Source organism: Myotis nattereri, assembly GCF_964212035.1.
Source record: "Myotis nattereri genome assembly, chromosome: 6".
Classification (NCBI taxonomy): Eukaryota; Metazoa; Chordata; class Mammalia; order Chiroptera; family Vespertilionidae; genus Myotis; species Myotis nattereri.
The window spans coordinates 2539586-2559640 of record NC_138081.1 but is presented as its reverse complement, the minus strand read 5'-3'; the positions used below and the strand labels follow the sequence as shown (position 1 = coordinate 2559640).

At 51.5% G+C, this 20055-nt stretch overlaps 1 protein-coding gene across 3 annotated transcripts; it reads right to left on the bottom strand.

Annotated features, from left to right (window-relative positions):
* Nucleotides 1-19333, bottom strand: LOC308520984 (E3 ubiquitin-protein ligase TRIM39). 3 transcript variants are annotated; one of them, XM_081093708.1, is made up of 10 exons: nt 16401-16934; nt 13804-13899; nt 8375-8605; nt 6949-6971; nt 6322-6437; nt 5399-5583; nt 2272-2372; nt 2099-2181; nt 287-412; nt 1-142 (listed from the first exon to the last, which is right to left on the bottom strand). In XM_081093708.1, the coding sequence occupies exons 1-10, from the start codon at nt 16851-16853 to the stop codon at nt 45-47; spliced, it is 1512 nt and encodes a 503-aa protein (XP_080949834.1). In that variant the 5' UTR covers nt 16854-16934; the 3' UTR covers nt 1-44. The 3 variants fall into 3 exon arrangements, with proteins under 3 accessions (XP_080949834.1, XP_080949833.1, XP_080949832.1); XM_081093706.1 differs by lacking the exons at nt 1-142; nt 287-412; nt 2099-2181; nt 2272-2372 and adding an exon at nt 19268-19333 and having other exon boundaries at nt 3609-5609; nt 16401-16860; XM_081093707.1 differs by lacking the exons at nt 5399-5583; nt 6322-6437; nt 6949-6971; ... (1 more) ...; nt 13804-13899; nt 16401-16934 and adding an exon at nt 2444-2541.
* Between the last annotated feature and the right edge of the window lie 722 nt (nt 19334-20055).

Sequence of the window (20055 nt, the reverse complement as noted above, 5' to 3'; positions counted from 1 at the left end):
TGAAACAGAATTAAACTTTATTTATCGGGAAGACGCTGACTCCATCACTGGTGGTGAGAGCTCTGCGGCTGCACTTTCTCCTCAGTAAGGTGGGTCGGGGTGGGGCGGGCTGTGCTTGGCAGGGGCTGCGATGGTTTTGGATCTGGATCGATGAGCAGAGTTAGAGTTTTCTAAGACTGTGGCACCTGTCACACCGACCCAGAACTCACCTGTGTCCTATTCAGCTTTCCGTCCCCAATCCATCCCTATTCCCGTGGGATATCCCACATTTTTGTCCACTTCTTACCTGACTGGCTCCCTAGCTGGGCCTCAGGCAGATCTCCCCAGAGAACATGTGCAGGATCATTGAGGAACCGTTGGCTGCGCTGGCATGTTAGGCAGGTCTGTACTGTCCAGCGCTGTCCCTTGCAGCCTGGGGTGAACGTGGGAAAATGGAAGAGAGTGCCTGGGTTACAAGAAAAGGTCTCTTGCACCCAGGTTTGTCTCCATTGTTTTCTGGCAGGAATTCCACCTGCTCTCCACTTTCAATGAAGATTTGCTAGTGTGAGTCCCCTGAATAAACTATCAATTTCTTTTTTTTTTTAAATCCTCACCCAACAATATTTTTTCCATTGATCTTTAGAGGGAGTGGGAGGGAGGGAGGAGGAGGAGGAAAGAGAGTCATTGACCAGTTGCCCCCAGCACGTGCCCTGACGAGGCCGGGGATCAAGCCCGCAGCCAAGGTATGTGCCCTTGACTGGGAATGGAACCTGAGACCCTTCAGTCTACAGGCCAATGCTCCAATCACTGTCAAACTGCCCAGAGCTAAACTATCAATTTCTTGGTACTTTTTTTTTTAAGTCTTCACCAGAGGATATTTTTTCCCGTTGATTTTTAGAGAGAGTGGAAGGGAGGGGGAGAGACAGAGAGAGAAACATCGATGTAAGAGAGACACCTCGATTGGATGCCTCCCACACGAGTCCTGATGGGGGCTGGGATAGAATCTGCAGCCCTCCAGCCCGAGGTCCGAGAGTCTAACCACTGAGCAGAATGGGCTAGGGCCTCCCTATGCTTTAAGGTAAAGCCCAAACCCCTTTGCAAGACAAGATCTGCCCTGTCTCCTTCTCCAGCCTCATGTCTTGTGCACTTTAAACTCCAGCCTCCTAAACTCTTGCGTTTTTTTTGGCTAAACCTCAGCCAAGGATATTTTTTCCACTGATTTTTAGAGAGTGGAAGGGGGTGACATTTATGTGAGAGAGATGCATCTATTGGCTGTATCCTGCACCCACCCCAACTGCGGCTGGAACCTGCAACCCAGGTACATGCCCTTGACGGGACCGAGAGGCTTTTGACGCTCTAACCACTGAACCACCAGCCAGTGCTCCTTTAGTTGACAGCACGTGCGCCACAAGCTCTCCTCAGGAATTCCCATCCCCTTCTGCCTCTCAGCACCACTGGCAGAAGCAACACCACTGTACTCCAGTGAAGGCATTGCCCCACAGCCGCAAGGACTTTTAAAATATGCAGTACCCGATCCGTCAGGGCACTGACCTCTTTCCCTTGTCCAATCAGGCGGCTCAGGCACAAACGGCCGCGGGTCCGCTTCCGGGTCAGGGCACCGGCCTAGGTCCCGGGCACCTCGTCCGGGCGCGGGAGGCAACCGAGGCAGCTTCCCTCCCCCTCCCTCTCCTGTCAGTCAACGCGTCCTCGGGTCTGCGGCGAATGAACCAAAATTATTCCTACTTCTTTTTTAGCAGCCGAAAATAGATTTTTTGGTGCGCTGCAGAATTTCAGTAGTTTGTGTGTGCCATGAGATGAAAAGGGCTAAAAACCGCTGTCCTGCACTGTTCCCGTTGCTCCTTTCTCAGCCGCCCCTTCCCCGGGAACAATGAATCCCGCGGGGCGCCCGGCACACCGAGGACGGCAAGTACAGGAGGGCGCGTCCCGCACAACCCCGGGGACTGCTGTCCGCACGCACGGGCGAGGCTGCCCTCGCGGCCCGCGGGTGACCTCCAAGCGGACAAAGCCGGCTCCCGCGGGCCCTGCGCGCACACCGTCTACCGCGAGGCAGGGCCGCTCGCCCCCGCGCGCCGCCTCCCGCCGCCACGGGCGCACTCACGTCTCTGGCGCTGCGTGCACGTCAGGCCTGGGATGAGGAGAGACGAGCAGCCACGACAGAGGGTCCTCTTCACCGACGGGTCCCTGCGGGCGGAGGGAAGAAGGAGGGGAGGGGTTCGCGCGCCCGCTCCTCGCTCCCCGCCCGCCCGGCCTCCCGCCCGGCCCGCGCCTCACCGCCGCAGGACCAGGCGCCGGGCCACGGTCCTCTCCGTGTGGCAGTAGAACCTCGCCAGCGCCTGGTTCTCGGGGTCCTGCGCGAGGACGCAGTGGGCGGCCTACGGGAGAGGCGGTCACGCGGAGTCGGCGGCGCCGGGCGCCCTGCCCGAGCGCCCCTACTCGGACTCACCTGGTACAGGAAGCTAAGCCTCTGGAAGGCCTCGCGGTCCTTCACCTGCCCCGCCATCCGGGCCCCGCGAACGCCCGGAACACGCTGGTCCCTAGGCCCCGCCCCTCAGATAGGTCCGCCCCGGCGCTAGCGCAAGGCCTCCTGGGAAATGTAGTTCCAGGCCCGAGAGGCACCACCCTGCGGCCTCAGAGATCCATCTGTTTGAATTGCATTCTAAGCCACGGTCCCTTTGTGAGTCCTGGCTTCCTTCTATCTTCAAGCCCATCACTAGCTATACTCGGTAGAGACTGGAGAGGCTGGTGGAACAGGAGAGAATCTCAAACTGCTATACATTTTCAGGACATAAGACGGGTCTCTCTGCAGCTAGGTTGGGGGATGGTTCTGTGCAATTTATAGCCAGATAGACCTTCTGCACTACTCTTTGAAGCCAAAGGTGAGTGCCTGGAAGACGTACAGATAGAAGGCACAGAGGTTATACATTTAAAAAACCACTGGTGCCAGTGGGAGTGAAATTGGAAAGGATCATGAGTGGTGGAGGGAACAGGGTTCTGGCCCTCAGCACAACTCTCTTCCCCTGAACCCCCCCCCCCCCCCACACACACACACGCACACGCACACGTCCTGTCACACAGTTCTAAACAGACACTAACTCCTAGTCTTAGGTACTGGAGCACAGAGAGATGACAGCATCTCCTGCCCTGAAACCACCCCTACCCCCAACACAGGGAATCATGGACCATAGTTCCTCCCTCTGACCTGCCTCCAATTTGTTCTGTTTGGCATCCTGTTTCACCTCTGCTTCATATTAATGACCAATTCCTGAGGTCAGAGTAGAGAGATGGAGGGGGAGAACATGGATGAACCCTGAGACAGGGAGAGGGCAGCCCAAGTTACAGGAGGGTGAGGCCTCTCTCCCCTCTCAAACCCCATCAGGCTGGGTAGGGGACCAGGACTCCAGCTCAGATGAAGTGGCTGAAACCTCTTCACAAGTGTTTTACAAGTATCCCCAGACTCACATGAAAGGAATATGCCTACAATGTAGATGCCCAGGCCCACAGACCTTCATCAGTCACTTGGGATGAGCCCAGGAACATGCATTTTTAACACCCAGTGATTCTGACACATCGGCAGTGGCGGCCATCAAATCACCACACAGCACAGAGATCACGTCAGTGGATCCTTTGTTCCATATTGTTTACCAACCAAAGCATCTTGCCACAAAGAACCACAGTCAAGGCACAAAGGTAAGAGGAGAATCTGGACAGAGTCCTGTTGAGGTGGTTGGAGGAACTGAAATGCCCTCACTAACCTTCTGTGAACCCCATTACCTGAAGAGCAGATGGCTCAAGTCGTGTCGATTTGGTCTGGCATGCATCGCTTTACCTCTTTTGACATGTACCCTACGGATTATTTTGGCTTAACATTAAATGACGTACATTCTCTGATGGGGAAATGGCAAACAGTGAGGGATGGCAGCCAACAAGCAAAGACTGGCTCCGGGAACACTAGTTCCAGGCCAGGTGTGCGCAGGCACAAGGAAGCTGCCAATCTGGTCCTTCCCTACACACACCACCCTCTTCTACCCTTTCCTCAGGGTGAGGAAGACTCTATTCCCTCTCTCCTTTTCTGGCTTAGACGCTTGATCCAGGTAAGAAAGCTGACAACTTGGGAGTAACTATTTAGTAACATTCCTTAAGGCAAGAGCTTTGGATAGAAATATTGTTCTCTTTCCGCCAATACCGGATTCTCGCCTTCCCAAGTTCCCTTGGGAAAGCAGTAAAAGGGCAGACTGTCTTGCAGGATCTCTGGCAACTCATCCCTGAAGAACAAGGTGACCAATTTCTCAGAGACGATCGACTCTAAGGAGGCAGGCAATAAGCCAGCTCTGCTGAAGGCTGAGACAGGAGCCTGGGTCCTCCGCTTCCTCCTTCTCCCCCTCTCCTCCCCATGTTGCTACCTCTGGCCAAGCCAACTCATAATGGCAGCCTTACTCTGGGAATAGATGACCAGAGAAACCCCCTCCTTCATTAGAACCTAGGGATCTGCTCCTGTAGCCCCTTCCTGGACCTTCTTTCTAACCTCTTGATGCCCAATCTTTGCCCGCAAAAAAATCTTTGCTCTTGTGGTTCCTCAACTCCTAGATCCATGAGAGCAACTGCCATTCATTTTTATTTCAATCTAGAGGTTTACATGCCTCTATGCTCTTCCTCAAGAAACATAACTATTCTGCGTCAGAGCCCCTGAAAAATGCACAGGGGCTTCTGTTTCCTCCTCTGGTTTGAGTATGTCATACCCTCCCAGACTTTTTGCTTCTGGAAAAGCCCCTCCTCCCTTCCCTACCCATCCTGTGCAACAGAAAACCTGATGGGCTTCAGGGGAGAGTCCCTGGGAACCTACTCCCCACCCGACAGGAGGAGACATAGCTGTGCTCTCACCCCAGACCAGTCCTACCTACGCTTCCACATAAACCACTCTAGAAACCCAGGCGCTTCTCCCAGATGGTTCAGGACGGGAACAGGCAGACGTGAAGCTGCTCCAGCAGGTCACAGGAAGGAAGGCCCATAGCTCTTGATCCTGCCTCATCCCTCCCTGTCACTCCCAATCTGTCGGGGGCCTGATGGTAAGTGGTGCAGCATTCTTCCTTCCAGCCCGGATGCCTGGGTAGAAGAGGGGCCATAGTTTCTCAGTAAAAGTATCAGTGAAGGTGTAGATATGGGAGCGGTCTGTGACATTGTAAAAAGACAGTGTGCCGGCCTCATAGTCTAGGAATATGCCCACCCGCTTGGGTTTCACCTTGATGTGCAAAGGAGTAAAAGGCGTGGTAGTGGCTGCATATTTGTCTCCGTTCCACAGTCGCACCCGCCAGTAGCCAGTCTCAGGCAGTGGGGTCAGCTCGCCCTTTCGGCTCACAGAGTCCCGGCACACACCCACTGCCCAGTGGGTCTTGTCGCCCACCTCCACCTCCCAGTAGTGTCGGCCTGAGGTAAAGCCCTCAGTAGCCAGGACGCAAGGGTAGAAGGTGAAGCGCCGTGGTGTGTCAGGTAGGTCCCGGAGTCTTGTCTCCACAAACTTGACGCTCTTACGATCCTCCGACAGGACTAGGTTAGGATGAGCAGTCTCAGGGTCCAGGGTCACATCCGCTGGCGGGAGAAGCCAGAGTGGGGAGCTAGATGAGGACGGGAATAGCTCAACGCCCCTGCCTCAGTCTTCCAGCCTGCCTTACAGAGCCTGTTCCCTTAAAGGCCCCCAGAACACTGTGGTTTGGTTAACTTTCTCCATCCATGGTGTCACCTAAGGGAGGGGAGGGAATACTGCTTCACGTCTCACCCGCCCTAAAGAAGCAGGTGACTAACTTGCTCTTGCCTTTGCAAAGGCTGGTGGGTTAGACTCCTCCTGCCTGGTCCTCCATCCACAGCCCCCGACATAATCATCATCTCACGGTGCAGAGAAGCACCAGGCACAGTTCAAGGGCCAGAAAGAACGGAAAGCGTATGTGAAGAAGGATACAGAGAAGACACCATTGTCAGGTCTAGGGGCAGGGTGACCTGATACCCGTTTTCTTGGAACCGTCCTGGTTTATGACTATTTTCTCTGAGTAAAAATGAATGACATTCCCTTCACTCTCTAGAGTGGACCAATTTTAGGCAAATTATTTAACCTTTCTGGGCCCCTGTTCAGAAAAGCGTGGGCCTAAGATTAGATGACAGCGAGGCTTTTCACTGCGAGTGCTGTGACTCAGAGTGACCGAGAGCCAGGGAAAGGGCTGGGTGTGGGTGGGTGTGGGCGGGGAAAGTGACAGACAGGGTAACTGAGCCCACAGGAAGACTTGCTGCTCTCTGCTGACTCCCTCTGCTTTTTTCCTTTTGGGAACAACTCACCAATTAGCTGTTTAAGGATTTTCCTTAGGGCAAAGTACTGTCGGGGGAAACTGCTGAAGTTCTTTTCAAGCTGTATGGATACTGAAGTCACCTCCATGGTCTTCACCTTTTCACATCTAGGAGGGGCAGGGAGACAGGGGAAGAAAGGGCAGGTCACAGGGAAGCTCCATCCTCCCACCTCCTCCCTCCTCCTTGAGGACAAGCACTTGTGTATTGCTGTCTTTTGCCAATCTGTGGAGAGCCATATGGTCCCCTGGACAAATCCTTAAAACGAGCCTCAGAACTTTCTGGAGGTATCTGTTATATTTCATGCAAATGGGTAATTACCCTTCCCCCTCCCAACCCTTTCCTTCTTCCATCTTGTTTGGACACAATTCTACATCCAGGCACAGGTAGAACCTGGTTCTACATGATTTTGGTAGTTTTCTTAACAAGGAAGTCCTGATGCTCAAAGGGCTACTATTCCCCATGATTTGCTCTCTAACTGGCTTCATGGATGCATAACCCTTTCCCATATCCGACCCAGAAGCTGCATGACTTTCCCATCTTATTCCCCCAACTCCTTACTGTACTGTAAGTCTCTAAGCCAAGATCTAACTCACTTAAAGAGTTGCAGGAATCACTTACTTTTCCAGGGTACTTTTGACATCCTAGAGGGAAGGAGAAAAGAAAGCAGTATTGGTCCTTGTAGTCAAGGGTCCTACAGGCAAAAGGGTCCCCCTCCTCCCAAAAGTTCCCGATCTCTAAAACAGAAACAGGGCAAACGGAGGCTGCAATGCAAGAAGAGCTCCAGAGGGGTCTGAGTACATCTCTCCCAACTTCCTCCTCACTTTCAACTTCTGGTCATCACGAAGCTTGGCAATTTCTATTCCTTCCAAATGGTTTCTTGTATGTTTGTCTTTGCTTCTCAAGGACACTGGGAGCTCAATGCAGGGTGCAGGGATTGTGTCTGCTCTTCACTCTGTCCCCCAAGTACCAACCACAACACCTGTCTCCTTGAGGATCAGTGCAGATAGCTCCAGACTGGTGGTAGAGGAGTAGGTCCTACTTCCCACTATGGGCTGGTATCCCCCGTTTGGTATTGGTTAATAAGCACTAATAACTGTGTGCCAATCCTGATTTGCGAATACTTGGGGTCCAGAAGACAAAGAAGACAAATCTCTGCCCCAGGATTTCCCAGTTTAATGTGGAAGGCAGAACACACATACATGAAAGGACATGAGAATAAACACCAAGGAGTACATCAGCATGCAGATCAATGTGCAGCGGCGCCTCGCTGAGTCCAATGCTGCTGGTCTGATCTCTAAGGTAAGAAACATGGTTCCTACAGCCTTGCTAACACCACGCATCTCCTTAAGAAAACAAATGATTTCAAACATTTTTGAGATGTTTACAAATCAAAAACAATGTATTTTTTAATACATTTTAAGTGTCCTTCAAACTAGGTTTCTATTGTTTTTTGTTTTTTTAAAATAAAGATGTTTTTATTGATTTTGAGGAAGGGAAAGGGAGAGAGAGAAATATCAATGTTGAGAGAGAAACATCAATTGGCTGCCTCCTGTATGCCTCCTACTGGGGATTGAGCCCACAACCTGGGTATTGCCCTGACCGGGAATCAATCCATGACTTCCTGGATCATAGGTCGATGCCTAACCACTGAGCGACACCAGTGGGGCGGTTTCTATTCTTTTTTAGCACTAGGTAAATCAAATTCTAGGACTTCAAAGTAACTGCATTTACACACTTTTTTAATGCATAATTTTCCCCCCCCACAAATTCAGACTAGATTTCCCTCCTCTCAAAAGAGTGGATTTTTTCTTTGGTACAAATTACGCACATAATTGTTGACAAGACATAAGAACACAAAAATGATTAGAAGGAAATGGGAGAAATCAGAGGAGCTTTTCTGTAGAAATAGATCCTTTGATTATGTCTAGAAGAACTGGGTTTAAAGAAGCAGAGCAGAGGAGTGAGCATTCCGGGCTGACAAAACAGCCTGTGCAAAGCTAGGCTGTGCCCGACCTGAGGGGCCACGCAGGAGCAAAGGTCGAACCTTAAGCATCTCGAAGCCTGACTGCAAGCACTTGCCCTCCACCTCAGCGGCCAGGTGGGCCAGGTCGCGGCGCCTGTCTCCCAGGTGCGCAGCATTTTCTCGGAGGCGCTGCAGAATGTCCTGCTCCTCCTCCTCCAGTCGCGACAGCAACGTCTGCTGCTCTTCATCCAGCCGCCTGTGCAGCTCTTCAAATTCCGTCAGGATCTGCTGTCGGCGACTCTCCACCAGCCTCTGAGAAAAGAGGGAGAGTGCTGCTTATTGAGCAGGGCCAGTGGGCACAGCGTCCCTTTCCCTACCGACCATGCATATGAATTCGTGTCATTACAAACAGTTTAACGGGACACTTGTTTCTCTCCACTGTCAGTTCCTTCTATAAAGAATAGCTCTATCCCGCTGAGTACTTGGGAGTGAAGACCAGTGGGAAGATAAAAATCAATGTTTAAAAGTTTTAATTTTCTTAAATTACATTAATTTCTAAAAAGCCATGCTTTTATGTTTTAGGAAAAATAATTCAAGACATAAGAACTCAATAATATAATGACAAACTATTTCAGATATCAGAAATATCTGATGATAAAGTTCTAGCTATTGTAATTCGTTAAGAAAGGAAAATACAGCCCCAGCCAGTTTGGCTCAGCAGATAGAGCGTGTCGACCTGTGGACTGAAGGCTGCCGGTTTGATTCTGGTCAAGGGCCCCCAGTAGGGGCATGCAGGAGGCAGCCAGTCGATTATTTTTTCTCATCACTGATGTTTCTCTCTCTTCTCTCCCCGTCCTTCCTCTCTGAAATAAAAAAATATTTAAAAAAAATAAAGAAAAGGAAAATACAAATACTGGCAAGTTAAGCGATATGACTGTCATCATTTGTATGTTGCAAGATAGCTACCTGATAAAAATACGATCAGATAGAATTAACTGAAAAAGAATCAGTAAGATTCTAGCAATGGGCTGTAACAAATATACAGACTTCAGGCTGAACCTGAAACAGTTTCAAGTCATTTCTGAGGCTTGATAACTGCCATCCCAGGAACAGGTTCCAAAGTTTCTTAGTAAATGAGTTGCTTAAAATTTGAAACATGCTTTCTCTCAGCCAGCACATAGACTTGCTAATATAGGGTTCAAACACCAGCCACAATCATTTCTGAGGGTTATCAGCAAGCACATCCCACCTCTGTACTTCCACTGCAACCAGAAGCGATCTCCCCAAAGAAGGCTGCTCCCAGCGTCATGTGGCTGGCGGGGAGGAATCACCCCACACAAAGGGAGCAAGGTGAGAAGCAGAGACAGGACTGTGGAAGGAGGAAGTGGCTGGGACTGAAAGGCAGGGCTGTGGTGACTGCAGTGGCCCTGGAGCCTGGGTGGCCTCCCAGGCCTGCTGCCAGGAGAGGCTGATGAGCTCCAGTGGGGTAGCGGCCGCTGCTCCCATTTCACTGCTGCCCTTGCAGAACCACATGGAACAAAACACATTCCCACGCCCTGGCCGGTTTGGCTCAGTGGACAGAGCATCGGCCTGCAGACTGAAGGGTTCCGGGTTCGATTCCGGTCAAGGGCACGTGCCCAGACTGTGGGCTTGATTCCCAGAGGGGGCATGCAGGAGGCAGCCAATCAATGATTCTCTTTCATCATTAATGTTTCTATCTCTCTTTCCCTCTCCCTTCCTCCCTCTGAAATCAATAAAAATATCTTAAAAAAAAAAACCCCACATTCCCACAACACATACCTTCACATAAAGCACAGCCTGGGTGTGTGTTTAGGGGTGATGAATGGGTGGAATTTAGAATTCAAAACTGATAAACAGGTAGCAAAATAGTTCTCCTTCATATAACCCCATAGTCCCTTCTCTTTTCTCACTCTGTATTTGCAGTGCAGTGGTTCTGAAAGAGGGTGTGAAATTATATTTGGAATATCATTTTGAGATATTATGTAACCAAGAGCTAAGTGCTTGTGGTATTTGAGTCAACATGGCTCACAATGACCTCAGTCTGAATTCGCATTTGTGGCATTGTTGTGATATCACGTAGGTGAAAGGACAAAGCTATACTGCAGTGTCTTTCAGGGTACTCATGTTTAAATATTACACAGCAGGTTTCATTACACGTCACTTTTCTTTTGTTGTATTATATTATACTAATACTAGTAGCCCATCGCGCGATATCGCACACAGTAGGCCGCCCGCCGCTTCCGTGGGAGCCGGAGGGAACCGCTGTGCGCCGCTGGGAGCCGCGCTGCTTCCATGGGAGCCGTGTGGCTTCTGCAGGAGGCGGAAGTCAGCCACTGGCGCCTATGGGAGCCGGGAGGGAGCCAGGAGGGAGCTGAGCTGCTTCCGCGGGAGGCGGGCCCACCATCTCCTCTCCGGGCCTGTGTTCGGGCCGGCCCCCCTGCCCCTGTCTGTGTCTGCTCCGGCTCCCGGGGGCCAGCCCCAGCCGGTGCGGCAGCTTGTTGGCCCTGTCTCCGTCTGTCTCCGCTCTGGGCCTCACCTGCCCGCTCAGCCTCCTCCAGTCTGGTTGTGAACCGTTATGGCGTCCCGGCCTAATCTGCATGACAGTTTCTTTTTAAAATTATGTAGATAGATTATTTTATGAATAATTATCATTTTAGCATGGTTAATTACAAATTATTATTATTATTTCTTTAATCTTTATTGTTGAGATTATTACAGATGTCCCTCTTTTTTCCTCTACCCGGGTCCCACCCCACCCCACCCCAGGCCTTCGTCACCCTAACACATTAGTTTTAAAAGGGCATTGGGTCATCTCGGAGGGGAGGCAAGGGAGGGTGGGAGGGTGGGAGGTAATCAATCAAAGACCTTGTATGCATATATGCATAACCCATGGGCACAGACAGTGGGGTGGTGAGGGCCTGGGGTGGAGGCCATGGGTGGGTTGGAGGGGGTCGACAGGGGAAAAAGGGGAACATATGTAATAGTTTCAACAATAAATATTTAAAAAATAAAATAAAAGGGCACTGGGTCTGATTCTGGAGGTGGAGATGGATGAGGGAGGAGGAAGGAGAACTCAAATGGTCACTACAGAAAGGTTGATGCCCTGCCCAGGTGCTCAGTGGTTAGTGTTGGCCCATGGACTGAAGGGTTGAGGTCATGTACCTTGGTGTTGGGTTTGATCATGCAGTTTTGGGTTTGACTGTGTGGGAGGCAACCAATCATGTGTCTCTCTCATCTCGTTTCTCTCTCTCTCTCTCTCTCTCTCTCTCTCTCTCTCTCTCTCTCTTCCCCCCACTCCTTCCCTTCCACTCTGTCGGAAAATCAATAGAAAAAATATCCTCAGGTGAGAATTTAAGAAAAAGAAAGGCTAGTGATAGTTTCTGAAACCATTGAAATGGTAGCTTACATCTGTAAAAACCACAGTTCTGTTTATGTATTTTGAAGGTTTTAAAATTTTTGTTCACTTCTTGATCCTTTACCTTTAGGAAGAGGATCAACAGGAAGAGGGAAGTTAATGACTGGGAAGAAGCTTCGTTTTCACCTATTTTAAGTTTCTCTGGAGCCTTTCAAAAGATCAAAGAACGTTTTAAAAATATATTTTTATTGATTTCAGAGTGGAAGGGAGAGGGAGAGAGATAGAAACATGAGAGAATCACTAATCGGCTGCCTCCTGCACGCCCCCTATTGGGGATTGAGCCCACAACCCAGGCATGTGCCCTTGACAGGAATCAAACCTGGGACCCTTCAGTCTGCAGACTGATGCTCTATCCCCTGAGTCAAACAAGTTAGGGCAAGAATTTTTTTTTTTAAACCCACCTTTGCAATCAAAATTAGTTCAATTAAAAAAAATTTCAGCCCCGCTGGTGTGTTCAGTGGTTAGGGCATCATTGGCCCACACACTGAAGGGTTTCCAGTTTGATTCCCAGTCAAGGGCACATACCTGGAAGGCAGCTATGCTCACCACTATACCACCAACGCCTTCAAGGGGCACATACCTGGGTTGCAGGTTCGATCTCTGACCCTGGTTGGGGCGCTTGCAGGAGGCAATCAATCCATGTGTCTCTCCTACGTCGATGTTTCTATCTCTCTCTCTCCTCCTCCTTCACTCCCTCCCTTCCACTCTCTCTAAAAATCAATGGGAAAAATATCCTCAGGTAAGGTTTAACAACAACAAAAATCAAATGCTTATTTTGTTAAAATGTATAAAGGACTAAGGTATCAATACTTGCTTTCTGTTGAAATGTCACTGTTAAAAAATTACTGTTTCTACTATTTTCAAATATGTGTTTAATTTCTGGTGATACCAAAAGCTCATTATTTCTTCTGGCATCCTTTAATGAGGTCAAATTTCTGTGTTGTCCCCTCGTGAACTGGCACCTATGCCAGTCATTTAAAACAAATACCATGGCACCTATACCATGTCATTATTTTGCTACTTGACTGTAAGATCAAGAAGGGCAGGGCTGTTCATCATTGTTTCCCAGTGTCAAATACATGGTTTGACTTTTACTGGAAGCTTAAGAAATATTTATTGACTCATGCAGAACTAATATCCCTAGCTTTGCTACAAACTGGTTGTGTTATCTTGGATTAGCCTTGGACTATCCAAGCTGTTCCCACCTGTGTACACTTGGGGAGGGGGAGTGTGTGTGTAACAGCTACCTTACAAGGAACTGAGTTCCCGCTTGCCAAAGATGACCGCTGGGACTTCTGGCTTCTCTATGTCCCCCTTGTGCCAAGTCTAGTTGAATTCAGGATTCCAACCAGGGCAGAACCCTAAGACCTAATACAATTCTGTAAGCTTGGAATGTCATGAATATATAATGAATTAATGTAAATACTAGTTATTACTGCTACTATTAATACTTATTCACTGACCATTAGAAGAAATAAGACAGAAACAAAAACACCATGCTGCAAACATGGTGGTGCTCTGAAGGAGATGCCGGAATATATGAAAAGGAAGAAAGCTAAGTTCTGAAGGGTCGGGAAAAGCTGCACAGAAAGTGCCTTTCCCGCTGCCCGACCATGGACAGGGTTCTGCAGGTAGAGGAAGGAAAGAGGAAGAGCACCCCGGAACACACCTGTCATTCCCGAGCTCACTGGAGTTAAGAGAATGTCATTGGACAGTTCTTCTGGGAGTTCTCGGTCAGTTCCTTCTCCCTGTCTCCCGAGTGAACCTTCCAAATTCTCCTCTCCTCCGTCCTTCTAAGAAAGTCCTACCCCTGCACACTCAGCAGAGCAGCCTCCTCCCTGCTATACACAGCACAGGAGACCAACAGGCACGAACCCTCTGAACTCGCCAGATGTAAGACATTCTGCCTGTCCTTTACCTCTTCCAGCCTCTCCTCAATACTTAATTCATGACAAGTAATGTAAGTACAATGTCTACAGACAATCAAGCCTAAGAAAATACCACCATTTTTCTAATGAATCAGAACTGGTGGATTAAATAATGTGTTAATGCTTGGCTCACTGCCTGCCTTTACCTTGAGCTCTGCAGGCTTCTGCTCCTCTGAGGACTTACAGCGGGTGATCTCCTGCAGCTTCTGCTCCAGAGGCGCCAGGCACTTCTGCAGTTTTTCCTGAGGGTAGGAAGTGGGAGAGGTGGCACCTGAGATTGGCTGGCATAGCCTACATTCAGAGGTTAACCCATTTGTTTTAAACCATTTGTTTGCATCCTACCCATCTCACCAGCTCTTGAGCCAATTTCCTCCCATCCCTGTCACTTGTGATGTTAACTTCTTACAGTTCTCTCTTCCTGCCACCAGCCTGTCTTTATCACCCTCCTTACTCACCAATTTTTTTTCCTATCTAGCAGAAGAGAAGATGTAAAATACCAATGTGGGACTAAATCTAGAATTAGGGTCTTACACGGGGGTAAATGTCCTCTCACTGAACCTCAGTGGTCCAGCAGTCACCAACCCCATCCACCTCTAACTCAAGTAACTCCTATTACTGTCAAAGTGACCTTCTGGACCCTGATGTCCGTCTTTAAACTTGCATTTCCGTTCAACTCTAACCACCTGAAAATATAATGAAATCTTACTTATAAACAACCTTAAATCTTATTTCCAAGACTAAAGGCCCGGTGCATGAAAATTCATGCACTGGAGGGGGGGGTCCCTCAGCCAGCCTGCCCCCTCTCACAGTCCAGGAGTCCTCAGGGACGGGAGGCGACTCGGCGATCAGGGAAGGCGGCGCCCCATCACACCTCTGCTGCTGCCACTGCCAGCAGCACCTCAGCTGGCCCTGGTTACCTGAGCCTTCGGTGGCCAGGCCATCCGAGGCTTGCCTACACCTTGGGCGGCCCTGGGGGGCTGGGCAGCTGCCATCTGAGGCTTTCCTGTGCCTTAGGCCAGCCCTGGGCGGCTGAGGGGATTGGGGGACTCTGGAGGCAGGCATGCGGCTGAGGGGACTGGGCGTTGCTATCTTTGAGGGTGGGACAATTAGCATATTCCCTCCTTATTGGCTGTGGGTGCGAGGGTCAATTAGCATATTCCCTCTTTATTAGGATTTTATTAACATAATTAATTAAACTACTTGATAAAGTGCTAAGACATTAGCAGCTCTAATTTCTGTTACTCAAACATTTACTCTCTGTCCCAGCAATAATTTAAACCAGATGTCATGTTATCCATTATCTGGGGAAGATGCAAACAACAGACTGGTTCAGTCTAAACTGAAATGACAGTCTTCCCAGTACCAATGGGAAAGGAAAGGATACTCTGAGCAGGGGACAGAATGAGGAAACCAGACCACTTTTCAGTTCTTCCTAATGTGGATCTTCTCTATGTGTTCTCATTCATTATGAGAAATACTAGAGGCCCTCGGCCTGGCCTGCATCCTCTTGCAATCCGGGACCCCTTGGGGGATGTCGGAGAGCCGGTTTCGGCCTAATCCCCACAGGCCAGGCCGAGGGACCCCACTGGTGCATGAATCCGCGCATTGGGCCTCTAGCATGCGTATAAGACCTTTGCTTAATCTCTTTCTGCCTTCCCTCCTCTCCTCTGAGATTCATTAGTCTGTTCCATGTTTCCATGCCTGAGCATTGAACATCTGCCCCTTGGTGGTCAGTGTGCATCATAGCTACCGGTTGAATGGTCAAACAGTGGCTTAGGCTTTTATATATATAGAGTAGAAGCCTGGTGCACGAAATTCGTGCGGGGGGGGGGGGGGTGGTGTCCCCTCAGCCCAACCTGCACTCTCTCCAACCCGGAACCCCCTGGGGGATGTCCGACTGCCGGTTTAGGCCCGATTGGGCCTAAACCGGCAGTCGGACATCCCTCTCACAATCCTGGACTGCTGGCTCCTAATTTCTCACCTGCCTGCCTGCCTGGTTGCCCCTAACTGCCCCCCCCCCCCCCACCGGCCTGATCACCCCTTACTGCCTCTGCATGCCAGCCTGATTGCCCCTAACTGCCCCCTCCCTGCCAGCCTGGTTGCTCCTAAATGCCCTCCCTGCAAGCCTGGCAACTCTTACTGCCCCCCGCGCCAGCCTGGTTGCCCCCAACTGCCTCTCCCCACCAGCCTAGTTGCCCTCACTGCTCCCCCTGCTAGCCTAATCACCCCTAACTGTCCCCCCTTGCTGGCCTGGTTGCCCCCAACTGCCCTCCCCCCTGCCAGCCTGGTCGCCCCTCACTAACCCCCCTACTGGCCTGGTTACCCCATGCAGCCTGCTGTTCAGTTGTTTGGTCATCCCTCCCCCATTAGCCCCCCTACTGGCCTGGTCGCTCCACGCAGCCTGCTTGTCCAGTCGTAGGCAACCATCTTGTGAGGGGATGAGGATTAATTTGCATATTACCTCTTTATTATATAGGATGTTATAGTCCAAGATCCCTCATGCTCAAATGTGTTAGAAAGGTCAGAGAGAAATTTTGGGGTACTCCTCACCACTGTTCTTCATGCTTGGGGATAACTGGGCAGATGTACTTGTGTCCCCTGTGTATGCACCTTAGAGGGAACTACAGAGTGAGACCCAGACACAGTCTTGCTCTCAGGAGCTTACAATCCTCTACCTAGAGAGCCTCCCTCTACTGTATTCCTCCCTTTGCCCCACGTTGACTTCATGTGTCTGGTTCCCCACCTTGTACTCCTGTGTGGCGTCGTCCAGTGGTGCGACATTGTGGGCCCGATGGGTGTGGGAAATTGCACATATCAAACATACAGCCTCCTGGTCCTCATAGCAGAAGAGGCTGAGGGCCTCATGATGCTGAGGGCAGAGGCTCTCATCCCGGATCTTCCGCTTGACAGCTTGGAGCTGCTTGGCAATTTCCACCATACTGCCTAGTTGACGATTAGGCCGGAGACTGCGGTACCGGGAGGTCTTTCGACAGACTGGACAAGGAAAGTCCCTCTCTAGGTCCTCCCACCAGCGGGTGATGCAAGCTTTGCAGAAGTTGTGCCCACACTCAATGATGACAGGCTCCTTCAGGTACTCCAGGCACACAGAGCAGCTGGCCTCCACCTGTAAGTTCTCCAGAGCTGCGGCTGTGGATGCTGCAGAGGCCCCAGCCTCTAACAGACTCGTCTCTGCCATTATTTAACTTAGGGATAGGAAGGAGGCAGAGAAAAATGTTAGTTGGAGGTTTAAATCTTTCTTTTTCTGCATCCCTGCCCCAACATTTACCCACATGTAAAACCCTAATTCTAGTTTAGCCCCACGTTGGTATTTTACATCTTTCCTTCCATTAGATTCAACCTCGCTTTTGTTTCTCTAGCTCCAAAACTTGTGACTCCCAGCCGTCAATCTAATGTTTTTTCCTATGCAGCAAACTGATTATTCCTCCCCACCTCCCCATCTCTTTTGTCTTTTGCCTCTGCTTTCCCTTGTTAGAAACAGAGGCTTCCTCTAACTGTAGCCCAACATACTACTGATCCAGGCTCATCCCACTTGTATTGTAAAACCAATTTTCTAGACTGGGGGTGGGGAATCTTTTTTCTGCCAAGGGCCATTTGGATATTTATAACATCATTTGTGGGCCATACAAAATTATCAACTTAAAAATTAGCTTGTTAAAAAAAAAAAGGAAACAATAAAAGAAAAAAAATTAGCCTGCTATATTTGTCAAACAGTTAATTTACTCACACCTAATGCCCTGACAGGGCCAGACCAAATGATTTTGCAGGCCTTATATGGCGCATGGGCCGATGTTCCCCACCCCTGTTCTATGCCTAGTCTGACATATTTTTCTAACGGGTGAAAAAGGAGTTTGAGAAAGTGCAGTGCTATAAAAATCAAAGTATTAAGATTTCTTAAATTAGATATATTTTAAAGTTTAACGTCACAGAATTTTATTGCAGTAGTCCACTGGAGCCTAAGCCAGATTCTCTGCCACTGTTCTCTCTTTTAAATAATAATAAGCAGAATTAGTTAGGCAAGGGTAACAATCTCTTCTTTTTAGGAAAGTCCGATATGATTCTTCCTTTTATCAGATTAGTCTAGGGCAGTGGTCGACAAACTGTGGCTCGCAAGCCACATGCGGCTCTTTGGCCCCTTGAGTGTGGCTCTTCCACAAAATACCGACTTCTGCGCATGGGCCATGAAGTTTCAATCACACTGTACGTGCGTGCCTGCACGCGGTATTTTGTGGAAGAGCCACACTCAAGGGGCCAAAGAGCCGCATATGGCTCACGAGCTGCAGTTTGCCGACCACTGCTCTAGAGGAAGTGTGCCCTTCTCTTGGAATGAAACGATTTATACAATATCCCGATTCTATCTGTGCATTTGGACATTTAGAACTACTGAAAAGTGATAAATTCATGGCAACTATACTAAAGAGTGTATTACTGAGCCCAGGCCAGTAACTGCAACTTCTTGAAAAGAGGGCTGAAAAGTCTCTTTTAAATATTCAGCAGTGACTGAAGTCTTATGAAACAGCTGTCAATAACGGATTCCTTGGACACACTGTGCGTCCAGCTAACGGGTTTGGATGGCTGGGGAAGAAAAGTAAAGAGGCAATCAAAACCTCCCTCCAGTGAAGCCTCCGGAGAATGAGAAGTGTGTCAAAGCGGTTTCTAAAGCAGGAGCAGGTCCGCTGCTGGCAAAACATCACTTTCACCCAAGAACTGGCTCACTTCTCTACCTTCCTGACCCCGCCTGTCCACCTTCCCTCCCTGCACGGGCCGGACAGAGGGACAGAGGGACAGCAATTGGGTAGGCCTGTGTTGAGAGGGAACTGGGTTCATAACGACCCTCATGCCTGCATACATTGAGGGCGCACATGAGGTCTTTAATTTGTAGTAACTAATTCGAATCTCAGTTCCTCCCTCGGCCAGGAGACTGTGCAGCCCGCGCAGCGTCCCCGCCTAAGGCCCCGGTCTCCAGCACCGGGCGGCCTCCTCCCTGGCGGGCCCAGCTGCGTGCAGTGAGGGGCTGGGCTGCAACGGGGGCGGGAAGGCACGGGGAGGTGAGGGAAGGCGGCGAGGACTTGGGGCCGCGGCGCCTCCGGGCTGGACCTTTCTCTCCCTGTTCCTCGTGTCTGTCGAAGCGCCAACTCCAGGCACGTCCTCATTTGCGTCTACACTGTCCGGGGCCCCACCTGACGACCCCCTCCTGAGCGTGGGTCACAGCTCGGTCCCACCCCCGTCTCCATCTTCTCCCGGCCGGTCAGGCGCCGGGGCTGGAGAGGGGAGAGGTTGGCCGGGAGGGAGGGGTGCGTGTCCAGGAGCGGAGAGGACTGAAGGTGGGATGCTCGCAGCCGGGGCGCAGCCGAGACCCGCGGGGACGACGTCAGTTTCACGGGGGAGGCGAGCGGCGGCGGGAAGGGGGCACGGCGGGGTAGCCAAGCAACGCCGGACGCGCTGACGTCGCCGGGGCGGCCAACGTCCCCGGCCCGAGGCGGGTGGAGGCGGCTGAGGGTGCGTGCGGGCCGGCGACGCGGTCGCGGGCGCTGGGACGCGGCGTGCGGGGCCGGACCCCGGGCCCGGGCCCAGCGGCGGGACGGCACCTACCTTCCCGGCCTCGGATCCGGCAGTGCGGGGCGCGGAGCCTCCGGAGCGCTGCCTCCTTCCTCCTCCCCCCGCCCCGCCTGCAGCGCTACACACAATACTCGCCGGAAGCGGAAGTCGCTCCTGGAGGCTCGTGTCTGGGAGCCGGTGGCCGCGGGCGGCCGCTGGCCTGGCGCTGCCCGCGGCGGAGGAAGGCGGGAGGCCGGAGGTGAGGGACGCCGGCCGGAGTCCCGGCGAGAAGGGACCCGGAGGGGCAGGGGGCCGAAACGTGGTCGCCCAGGCGGCCCGAGGAGTCCACTGGACTGAGGGCCGCGCATGCGCGTGGCTGAGCTCTGGGGCCCAGTGCCCGCGGGCGCCGACGGACGCGGGCGGTGAGCTGACCCACCCGGCTGCGCTGGGCTGGGCTCCGGCTCGCCTCGGGCTGGGTTCGGTGGGTTCTGGGTGGCGCAGGGAGCTGGCGGAGCCGGGCGGGCGCGGATTGGAGCTACACCTGCCTCGGCTGGCCAGTCCGGGAGAAGCTGCCTAGTTGCGGCGGCCATTTACGGGGCGGACCTGCAGGTCTCAGTGGACACGTCACTTCCGACTGGGTTAGGGTTAGCCTTGACCACCTGGGAGTGAATCCTCCCAGCCGTGGGCTTCGTGCCCCTCGCCCTGTGATCTTGTGCCCCCGGAGTGGGAACCCCGCGGGAGCGGCCCTGCGCCTCTGCTGCTCGCCTGTGTCCCAGCTCCTCGCTCCTCCCGCGGCTGCGCGCGAGCCGCGGCCGCTCCCTTTCCCGTGTTGGGGCCGCGCG